General features: G+C 43.4%; 1 protein-coding gene across 1 annotated transcript; it reads right to left on the bottom strand.

Moving 5' to 3' along the window:
* Positions 1–1,553: 1,553 nt before the first annotated feature.
* LOC109884612 (P2Y purinoceptor 1-like) lies at positions 1,554–8,075 on the bottom strand. Its single transcript, XM_020476564.2, has 2 exons — positions 7,751–8,075; positions 1,554–5,418 (listed from the first exon to the last, which is right to left on the bottom strand). The coding sequence occupies exon 2, from the start codon at positions 5,389–5,391 to the stop codon at positions 4,327–4,329; it is 1,065 nt and encodes a 354-aa protein (XP_020332153.1). The 5' UTR covers positions 5,392–5,418; positions 7,751–8,075; the 3' UTR covers positions 1,554–4,326.
* Positions 8,076–11,818: the final 3,743 nt, after the last annotated feature.

Below are 11,818 nucleotides of genomic sequence, written 5' to 3'. Positions count from 1 at the left end.
CACCTCATTTGGCCGCCTTTCGTTCCAGTACTCTGCTGCCTGTGACTGGAACGAATTGCAAAAATCGCTGAAGTTGGAGACTTTTATCTCCCTCACCAACTTCAAACATCAGCTATCTGAGCAGCTAACCGATCGCTGCAGCTGTACATAGTCTATTGGTAAATAGCCCACCCTTTTTCACCTACCTCATCGCCATACTGTTTTTATTTATTTACTTTTCTGCTCTTTTGCACACCAATATCTCTACCTGTACATGACCATCTGATCATTCATCACTCCAGTGTTAATCTGCAAAAATTTTATTATTTGCCTACCTCATGCCTTTTGCAAACATTGTATATAGACCCCCCCTTTGTTTTCTACTGTGTTATTGACTTGTTAATTGTTTACTCCATGTGTAACTCTTTGTTGTCTGCTCACACTGCTATGCTTTATCTTGCCCAGGTCGCAGTTGCAAATGAGAACTTGTTCTCAACTAGCCTACCTGGTTAAATAATGGTGTTCTCAACTGGCCTACCTTGTTAAATAAAGGTGAAAAAAAATACAAAATAAAAATAAATAGACCCAGGCGTATAGGGTTGAATAGACCCAGGCGTATAGTATAGGGTTGAATAGACCCAGGCGTATAGTATAGGGTTGAATAGACCCAGGCGTATAGTATAGGGTTGAATAGACCCAGGCGTATAGTATAGGGTTGAATAGACCCAGGCGTATAGTATAGGGTTGAATAGACCCCGGCGTATAGTATAGGGTTGAATAGACCCAGGCGTATAGTATAGGGTTGAATAGACCCAGGCGTATAGTATAGGGTTGAATAGACCAAGGCGTATAGTATAGGGTTGAATAGACCAAGGCGTATAGTATAGGGTTGAATAGACCAAGGCGTATAGTATAGGGTTGAATAGACCAAGGCGTATAGTATAGGGTTGAATAGACTAAGGCGTATAGTATAGGGTTGAATAGACCAAGGCGTATAGTATAGGGTTGAATAGACCAAGGCGTATAGTATAGGGTTGAATAGACCAAGGCGTATAGTATAGGGTTGAATAGACCAAGGCGTATAGTATAGGGTTGAATAGACCCAGGCGTATAGTATAGGGTTGAATAGACCCAGGCGTATAGTATAGGGTTGAATAGACCCCGGCGTATAGTATAGGGTTGAATAGACCAAGGCGTATAGTATAGGGTTGAATAGACTAAGGCGTATAGTATAGGGTTGAATAGACCAAGGCGTATAGTATAGGGTTGAATAGACCAAGGTGTATAGTATAGGGTTGAATAGACCAAGGCGTATAGTATAGGGTTGAATAGACCCAGGCGTATAGTATAGGGTTGAATAGACCCAGGCGTATAGGGTTGAATAGACCCAGGCGTATAGGGTTGAATAGACCTGTGCAGGATGGCGTTTCATCGCCATCCACACAAACACAACAGTACACAACAGTACAACCCATTGAATTATTGATAATTGGGAGAGAACACTACATACAAAGTAGATGAAAGGCATTGAGTTTAAAAAATAAAATAAAAATTGAAAAACAAAATGCATCTGATAACCTTTTACAAGTTTTTATATAAAAAAATTTATTCACACATTCATAACTGACCCCCCAAAATGCTGTACAACATGAGAACCCCTGACCTGGGCAGCAAATGTGCAAATCTCACAGATCTCTATAGAAGGCATATACAGTGCCTTGCGAAAGTATTCGGCCCCCTTGAACTTTGCGACCTTTTGCCACATTTCAGGCTTCAAACATAAAGATTTTTTGTGAAGAATCAACAACAAGTGGGACAATCATGAAGTGGAACGACATTTATTGGATATTTCAAATCAAATCAAATCAAAAACGGAAAAATTGGGCGTGCAAAATTATTCTTGATATGATCATATCATTCACTTCCTCATCAGGTCTACATATCTCCCGATAATATGGGTTTGTCAGACTATCACAGTGCAGGTGCATTTATACGGAGACTTGATTACACACAGGTGGATTGTATTTATCATCATTAGTCATTTAGGTCAACATTGGATCATTCAGAGATCCTCACTGAACTTCTGGAGAGAGTTTGCTGCACTGAAAGTAAAGGGGCTGAATAATTTTGCACGCCCAATTTTACAGTTTTTGATTTGTTAAAAAAGTTTGAAATATCCAATAAATGTCGTTCCACTTCATGATTGTGTCCCACTTGTTGTTGATTCTTCACCAAAAAATACAGTTTTATATCTTTATGTTTGAAGCCTGAAATGTGGCAAAAGGTCGCAAAGTTCAAGGGGGCCGAATACTTTCGCAAGGCACTGTATGATCATATCATTCACTTCCTCATCAGGTCTACATATCTCCCGATAATATGGGTTTGGGCGGGGGGTAACTTATGCATTTCATGCAATTATCAGTCGTTCCACTTACAATACTACTGTATACTATAAACATCTGTGGAGCTGCTAGAGTTGATGCCCAGTTCAGGAACAGTCAGAAAAATGGCTCCACTAGGAAGGCGATGGACCAGAGAACTAGAATAACATATTGTACATAGTTACAGGGTTCTAGTAGCTATTTTCCCCCGAACTACTAAGAACGGTGGCTTAAAGACAGATGTTTTACATTATTAGTGTGTGTACAGAACACAGGTGATCATCATCCAATTTAATTCAACAACGCCAATGACACTTGATATAGTTGACGCTCGCTTTGCAAATGTTTTACAATATTAGTGTGTGTACACACTAATACTCGCTTTGCACACACACACCATGTAACGTTGCTTCCAAACAGGAATGTCTGTTCATTCTCATTCTTACGGTCACCTGCATATAAAACAGCTCCAACGCGTCACAGAAGATGGCTGCCGTGGTTTGTCACTGGTAAGTTGCCTCCCTGATAATAACACTGGGTTCATAACTTAACAGTCTGAATGAGTCTTGTTTAAAAAGAAAGACATAACTGGGCTTGACACCATGTACTGTACAGTAATCCCACTACACACATGAAATATATTACAGAATATTACTGTAGTGTGTCCTATTCACATGAGACTAGTATATAGACCCTTCATATTAACGTAGAATAAATAGACCAAGGACAGACGCAGGTCACGCCACACGCGATACAGTGACAGTACTGAAACAGAACCACATAAAGAAACCACAGACGTTAATGTAGCTGTCACACAGAGTAACGCCATAGAACAGCAATTCTCAACTGGTGAATCGTGACCCAAATTTGGGTGGTGTGATGTTTTTTTGAGTGGGTCATGATGAAGAATATTGTAATACTTCAAACTGGAGTCATTTTTCATACATATATTTTTTTTATATATTTAAAAAAATATTTTTTTTAAACGACTCCAACCAGGTAAAAAGTGTGTAGAAATTATGATGAATTACTTTTTTAATTTTTATATATAATTTCATCTCTGAAATTGGTTTCTTCAAATCACAATATAAATCTATTAGCAGCACAATTTTGGATAATTCTGTGGTCTCAAGCCAGTGAGTTTCAAAAGTTTCAAGTTCTTCATCAAGAATATGGGCAAAATGTTCATTATATACAATGAACCAGGCGGGAACGTTGTTTCCCTTGTCATAGACAGTAATTGCTACATTTTACACAATCAATATAGCATTAAAAATTGTTTTCCAGATTGTATTTTTGGAAATTATTTTTAGCGATGCAAATATTTGGATCACAACTGAAAAAAAAAAAAAAATGTTTCAATTTGGATCCAGAGGAAAACCATGAGGAGAGAGAACAAGTGAGAAGGGAATAGCAGTCAGCTTTGGGGTTAATTTCATTTGTAGATGTCTGAGAATTAAAAACATGCAGAGTGCATTATAGTCGCTGTATGTTAACCTCCACAGAGCAGTCATGAGGTCCAAACTCTAGGCAATGGATCTCAGTCGTCCCTGGTGTCTCACCTACCCATTTACAGTCCAACTTCTAGTCGGCAGGGATTATGATGCAGCCACTGGGTGGCTAGCACAGCCCTCTCTCCATTACAAAACGTCAGCGTTGGTTGGATAGAGGAACAAGAGACCATTGTTTACAGGAGCTCAACCTATTACCTTCTCCTTCCGTTGGGTTATGGATGGATGAGCACCTAGTTGACCTTCAGAATATACAGCACCTACCTACAGTAGTGATGACATTATAGAGACACCACCCCGTTGCCATCATCTTTGTCCGATTCCCACACAGATCATTCTATCCACAGTGCACACACAGTCCACACACAGTCTGCAAGGTCCACAGCACCAATTCACAGCAAAAAAAATCCCTAGAGGTTCAGAGAGACCACCCGGACTTTGACCTTTGCCCTCTCTCAAAGCTGCCCATCCCCGTTCTCGACATACTCCGGCAGGCTGTTGAGCGCCGTCTCTTCACTCTTGGACTGCAGTGGGAGCTCCCCCTTCTTGGATTGTTTTTTAGTAGCTCTGGACAACTTCCTCCTGAATGTGTCCCCAGCCAGGAAGTAGAGGACCGGGTCCACACAGCTGTTGAGGCTGGCCAGCCCCCGCGTCACCTGGTAAGTGGCGTACACACAGTTATTGAAGGCACACATGTCCGGGACCTGGAAGTACAGCCGGGCTCGCATGTTCAGGTTCTTCATCACGTGAAAGGGCAGGTAGGACACAGCGAACACGGTCAGCACGATAATCACAAGGTGGATGGACTTACGCCGTAACGGGGCGTTGCTCATGTCGTTACAGATCAGCTCCTTGACGATCATCCCATAGCAACCCAGGATGAGAAGGAAGGGGATACAGAAGCCGAACACGGTCAAACACATGCTATAGATAAAGTAACCCGGCAGCTCATCCTCCGTGGTTGTGTCGTAACATGTGGTGGCGTTCCGTTTCTGCCCCGTCCTAGAGTAGTAGAGGATGGGAGAGATACTCGCTATGACCACGACCCAGACCAGGGCGCTGGTCAGCACGGCGTTCTTCTTCTTGAGCCTTCCCAGAGACTTGAGCGGGTGGACCACTCCTGTGTACCTGTGGACACTGATACAGGTCAGGAACAGGATGCTGCCGTACAGATTGACGTGGAATATAAACCTCTGCAGTCGGCAGAGAACGTCCCCGAATATCCAGTCGGTCTTATTAAAGTAGTAGAAGATGAGGAAGGGCAAGGAGAGGACGTAGCAGAAGTCGGCCAGAGCCAGGTTAAACATGTACACGGAGATGCTGCTCCAGGGTCTCATGTGGCAGACAAACATCCAGATGGCCAGACTGTTCCCCACCAGGCCGGTGACGAACACCAGGATGTACACGGTGGGCAGATAGTAGAACTGGAAGCCTGTTCTGGTCAAGGAACATCCTCCCCGCGTCACGTTGTGGAGATCAGACACATTCAGGAGGGACGTCAGGCGCAGATCTGTCGTCATGTTGTCAGGGAAACATGGGTTCTTTTACTGTAATGAAAAAAGAAAAAAGTTCAGGGAGATATTTATGATTTTTTTTCCTGGTTTTAGGACAACTAACTGACCGAAGTGGGTCAACTTATTCTAATTCCACCCCCCCACCCCCCCTGTGAGCTCAATGCGCACATTGTGCTGCAGTTTCTCCAGAGATAAATCCGATCATGCCCAAACTGCACCATGTAGTAGAGAGTTGTAGTTTCCAGGCATTGCATTGTTCTACATAGTTTACCACAGAAAACGTGATAATGAACTACTATAACCACAATCCATTGCGCAGTCCGGTCTGTGTTTAACACCTGCTACATAAGAATGTGCGATCAAGAGGGGATAAAGAGAGAGCAGTTTCTTCACAAGCTACACTATATATACAAAAGTATGTGGTCACCCCTTCAAAATTAGTGGGTTCAGCCACACCCATTGCTGACAGGTGCATAGAAATCAAGCACACAGCCATTCAATCTCCATAGACAAACATTGACAGTAGAATGGCCCTTACTGAAGAGCTCAGTGACCTTCAACGTGGCACGGTCATACGATACCACCTTTCCAAAAAGTCAATTCGTAACATTTCTGCCCTGCTAGAGCTTCCCTGGTCAACTGTGAGTGATATTATTGTGAAGTGGAAACATCTAGGAGCAACACTGGCTCTGCCCCGAAGTGGTAGACCACACAAGCTCACCCTCACTACCAGGTTCCAAGCTGCTTTCGGAAGCAGAAGTCAGCACAATAACTGTTTGTTGGGAGCTTCATGAAATGGGTTTCCATGGCTAAAATCACCATGCCAAGTGTCGGCCGGAGTGGTGTAAAGTTCACCACCATTGGACTCTGGAGCAGTGGACACACGTTGTCTGGAATGATGAATCACGCTTCACCATCTGAAAACTAACTAACTAACTAACTCTACTAACTAACTAACTCGAAGATAAATATTACTGAATGATATGAGTATAGTCCCGACGGACTAATCTGGGTTTGGCGGGTGCCAGGAGAACACTACCTGCCCCAATTCATAGTGCCAACTGTGAAGTTTGGCGGAAGAGGAATAATGTTCTTGGGCTGGTTTTCATGGTTCGGGACCCTTAGTTCCAGCGAAGGGAAATCTTAACACTAGAGCATACAATGACATTCAAGACGATTCTGTGCTTCCAACTTTGTGGCAACAGTTTGGGTAATGCCCTTTCCTGTTTCAGCTTGACAGTGCTCCCATGTACAAAGCGAGGTTCATACAGAAATGGTTTGTCGAGATCGGTGTGGAAGAACTTGACTGGCCTGCACAGAGCCCTGACCTCAACCCCATCGAACACCTTTGGAATAAACTGGAACGCCGACCTGGAGCCAGGCCTAATCACCCAACATCAGCACCTGATCTCACTAATGCTCTTATGGCTGAATGGAAGCAAGTCCCCGCAGCAATGTTCCAACATCTAGTGGAAAGCCTTCCCAGAAGAGTGGAGGCTGTTATAGCAGCAATGTTCCAACATCTAGTGCAAAAGCCTTCCCAGAAGAGTGGAGGCTGTTATAGCAGCAATGTTCCAACATCTAGTGGAAAGCCTTCCCAGAAGAGCAGAGGCTGTTATAGCAACAAAGGAGGGACCATCTCCATATTAATGCCCGTGATTTTGGAATGATGAGACGTTCAACGAGCAGTTGTCAAAGTGATTGATAGTTTTATGATTGCTGAATACCAACTATGCCTTGTTTACTTTTGAAGAACTACTAAAATAGTGATTTTGTCAGACAGCATACGCAGCCCCTCTATAGAGATGAGATGATGATTTGGAATTAAATAATAAATTAAAATAAAACAAAAAGGTAATATATATACACATAACACAACAACAATATACACACAACATCTTAAATGTTTTAGTAATGTGAAATACTAAAGTAATGGGAAATACTGATGGTTAAGTGGTCAGCAGTCATGGACAGTCACTACCATCATGGGAAATACTGATGGTTAAGTGGTCAGCAGTCATGGACAGTCACTACCATCATGGGAAATACTGATGGTTAAGTGGTCAGCAGTCATGGACAGTCACTACCATCATGGGACATTTATGTATTATGTTACAACATTCAAACCACAAAGCATTTCATGTTTTAAAATCGTGTTTGGCAGTGATTTATAAAAATAATAATAATAATAATAATAACAACAACTGAACCAAAACCGAACCGAGAACAAAAAAAAACGAATCGCTCAGCAAAGTCAATCTAGTCTCTTTGAAACCATAATATGCACAGAAATAGCCTAGGCTATACATTGCAAAGCCAGCCCAGTTAATATATATATAAGTCGATCATACACTAGCCTACTCACCGTTGACTTATATCCCACATTCCCACAGCCTTTTGCGGTAGAACAGGTTTCAAACATAGGCTACATACGCAAGAGAACGCAGGGCGCTTGAGACTGTCACGTCAGGTGTCCCTGTTCGATGTCTCCAACAAAGGTCTCCAGCTCTCACATTCCGTATGGTTCGTTCGCTCTTACGGTAAAAGTTCACCATTCCGTTGGGCACTGGACACAATGTAAAACTGCGAGAGAGTGCAGGAATGAGAAAGTAGGACCGCAACCAGATAGGATAAAACGCTCGCTGAGGGGAGGGGCGACTGCAAAAAAAAAGAATAAAAAAAAAAAAAAAGAGGCTCCTCAAACGCGCTCTTTTCTTCCTCTTCCCAACTCCTCATTGACAAGCTCCTTTTAAAAAAAATGCTGCGTTCATCTACTAGTCGGAACTAGAAAAACTGTGACTTTCAGACTTGCTAACTGTAGGCCTACGTCGATGCTACTGGCAGACTTGTGTGGGATGTTGATTCTTGGCAGCTACTCAAGATCCTACGTGCCCCATTTAGGCTATGGAATGCACACAGGAAAGTAGAGAGCATGTATGGGCCATACTGGCAGGTTGGAAGCAGATCATTCATATTGTTCAAGAGGGATATGTCAAAATGCTGCCCTACACCCTATCGAGCTCTGAGAGGATTTGACAGGTGTAAGCCATATGGTAATAGCTACACCTTACCCCTCTGTAGGCTAGGAAGTGTCACCATGTGTATTTGTATTTATTACGGATTCCCCATTAGTTCCTGCCAAGGCAGCAGCTACTCTTCCTGGGGTTTATTAGGGATCCCCATTAGTTCCTGCCAAGGCAGCAGCTACTTTTCCTGGGGTTTATTATGGATCCCCATTAGTTCCTGCCAAGGCAGCAGTTATTCTTCCTGGGGTTTATTATGGATCCCCATTAGTTCCTGCCAAGGCAGCAGCCACTCTTCCTGGGGTTTATTATGGATCCCCGTTAGTTCCTGCCAAGGCAGCAGCTACTCTTCCTGGGGTTTATTATGGATCCCCATTAGTTCCTGCCAAGGTAGAAGCTACTCTTCCTGAGGGTTTATTAGGGATCCCCATTAGTTCCTGCCAAGGCAGCAGCTACTCATCCTGGGGTTTATTATGGATCCCCATTAGTTCCTGCCAAGACAGCAGGTACTCTTCCTGGGGTTTATTTTGGATCCCCATTAGTTCCTGCCAAGGCAGCAGCTATTCTTCCTGGGTTTTATTGTGGATCCCCATTAGTTCCTACCAAGGCAGCAGCTACTCTTCCTGGGGGTTTATTATGGATCCCCATTAGTTCCTGCCAAGGCAGCAGCCACTCTTCCTGGGGTTTATTATGGATCCCCATTAGTTCCTGCCAAGGCAGCAGCTACTCTTCCTGGGGTTTATTAGGGATCCCCATTAGTTCCTGCCAAGGCAGCAGCTACTCTTCCTGGGGTTTATTATGGATCCCCATTAGTTCCTGCCAAGGCAGCAGCTACTCTTCCTGGGGTTTATTATGGATCTCCATTAGTTCCTGCCAAGGCAGCAGCTACTCTTCCTGGGGTTTATTATGGATCCCCATTAGTTCCTGCCAAGGCAGCAGCTACTCTTCCTGGGGTTTATTATGGATCTCCATTAGTTCCTGCCAAGGCAGCAGCTACTCATCCTGGGGTTTATTATGGATCTCCATTAGTTCCTGCCAAGGCAGCAGCTACTCATCCTGGGGTTTATTATGGATCCCCATTAGTTCCTGCCAAGGCAGCAGCTACTCTTCCTGGGGTTTATTATGGATCCCCATTAGTTCCTACCAAGGCAGCAGCTACTCATCCTGGGGTTTATTATGGATCTTCATTAGTTCCTGCCAAGGCAGCAGCCACTCTTCCTGGGGTTTATTATGGATCTCCATTAGTTCCTGCCAAGGCAGCAGCTACTCATCCTGGGGTTTATTATGGATCTTCATTAGTTCCTGTCAAGGCAGCAGCTACTCATCCTGGGGTTTATTATGGATCTTCATTAGTTCCTGTCAAGGCAGCTGCTACTCATCCTGGGGTTTATTATGGATCTCCATTAGTTCCTGTCAAGGCAGCAGCTACTCATCCTGGGGTTTATTATGGATCTTCATTAGTTCCTGTCAAGGCAGCTGCTACTCATCCTGGGGTTTATTATGGATCTTCATTAGTTCCTGTCAAGGCAGCAGCTACTCTTCCTGGGGTTTATTATGGATCCCCATTAGTTCCTGTCAAGGCAGCTGCTACTCTTCTTGGGGTTTATTATGGATCTTCATTGGTTCCTGTCAAGGCAGCTGCTACTCATCCTGGGGTTTATTATGGATCTTCATTAGTTCCTGTCAAGGCAGCAGCTACTCTTCCTGGGGTTTATTATGGATCCCTGTTAGTTCCTGCCAAGGCAGCTGCTACTCTTCTTGGGGTTTATTATGGATCTTCATTAGTTCCTGTCAAGGCAGCTGCTACTCTTCTTGGGGTTTATTATGGATCTTCATTAGTTCCTGTCAAGGCAGCTGCTACTCTTCCTGGGGTTTATTATGGATCCCCATTAGTTCCTGTCAAGGCAGCTGCTACTCTTCTTGGGGTTTATTATGGATCTTCATTAGTTCCTGTCAAGGCAGCAGCTACTCATCCTGGGGTTTATTATGGATCCCCATTAGTTCCTGTCAAGGCAGCAGCTACTCTTCTTGGGGTCCAGCAACATTAAGGCTGTTATATACAAGAAAAAAAATATTTAATGACATTATATTTCATAACCCTTTTCACAACACATTAAGTGTGTGCCCTCAGGCCACTACTCTACTACGACATATCTACAATACAAAATCCGTGTGAACGTGTAAGCAGAGTGCCTGTCATCATGTATATGCCATTGGAGGCTGCTGAGGGGAGGACGGCTCATAATAACGTCTGGAATGGAGTCTGTGGAATGGAATCAACCACATGGGAACCATGGAAACCATGTATTTAAACCACATCAAAAACCACGTGTTTGATACCAGTCCACAGACTCCGTTCCAGCCTTTTCTATGAGCCGTCCTCCCTTCAGCAGCCTCCAATGGTGTATATGTGTTACTTCACAGTCCCCGTTGTTCCATGAGGTGGTATTTTTATCTGTTTCTACTGCTGGCATCAGTTACCTGATGTGGAATAGAGTTCCATGTAGTACTGTGTGCCTCCCACAGTCTGTTACGGACTTGGGGATTGTGAAGAGACCCCTGGTGGCATGTCTTGTAGGGTATGCATGGGTGTCTGAGCTGTGTGCTAGTGGTTTAAACAGACAGCTCGGTACATTCAGCTTGTCAACACTTCTTCCAAAAAACAAGTAGTGATGAAGTCAAATCTCTCTCCCACTTTGAGCCATGAGAGATCCATATGTATATTATTAATGTTAACTCTCTGTGTACATTTAAGGGCCAGCTGTGCTGCCCTGTTCTGAGCCAATTGTTATTTTCCTAAATCCCTCTTTGTGGCGTCTGACCAAAACTAGGGCCAGTAGGACCTACCTTGTTTATAGTGTTGTTAAGAAGGCAGAACAGTGCTTTATTATGAACAGACTTAGTCCCATCTTAGCTACTGTCGTATGAATGTTTTGACCATGACAGTTTACAATCCAGGGTTCTGTCACCTCAACATTCTCTATTTCTACATTATTCAGTACAATATTTAATTAAGATTTTAGGTTTAGTGAACGATTTGATCCAAATACAATGCTTTTAGTTTAGAAATGATTTAGGACTAACTTATTTATTGCCACCCATTCTGAAACTGTCTGCAGCTCTTTGTTAAGTGTTGCAGTCATTTCAGTTGCTTTACTCAAAGCCAGTGGCATGTCATTAGTAAAGATTAAAAAGGTAAGGGGCCTAGACAGGTGCCCTGGGGAATTCCCGATTCTACCTGGATTCTGTTATGGGTTTCTATTAAAGAACACCCTCTGTGTTCTGTTAGACAGGTAACTCTTTATCCACAATATAGCAGGGGGTGTAAAGCCATAACACATGTGTTTTTCCAGCAGCAGACTATGTTCAAAAATGTCAAAAGCTTCACTGGAGTCTAACAAAACAGCTCC

Source organism: Oncorhynchus kisutch, linkage group LG18 (genome assembly GCF_002021735.2).
Source record: "Oncorhynchus kisutch isolate 150728-3 linkage group LG18, Okis_V2, whole genome shotgun sequence".
Classification (NCBI taxonomy): domain Eukaryota; kingdom Metazoa; phylum Chordata; class Actinopteri; order Salmoniformes; family Salmonidae; genus Oncorhynchus; species Oncorhynchus kisutch.
Note: the sequence above shows the minus strand (reverse complement) of the source record. Positions and strands in the feature narration are given on the sequence as shown.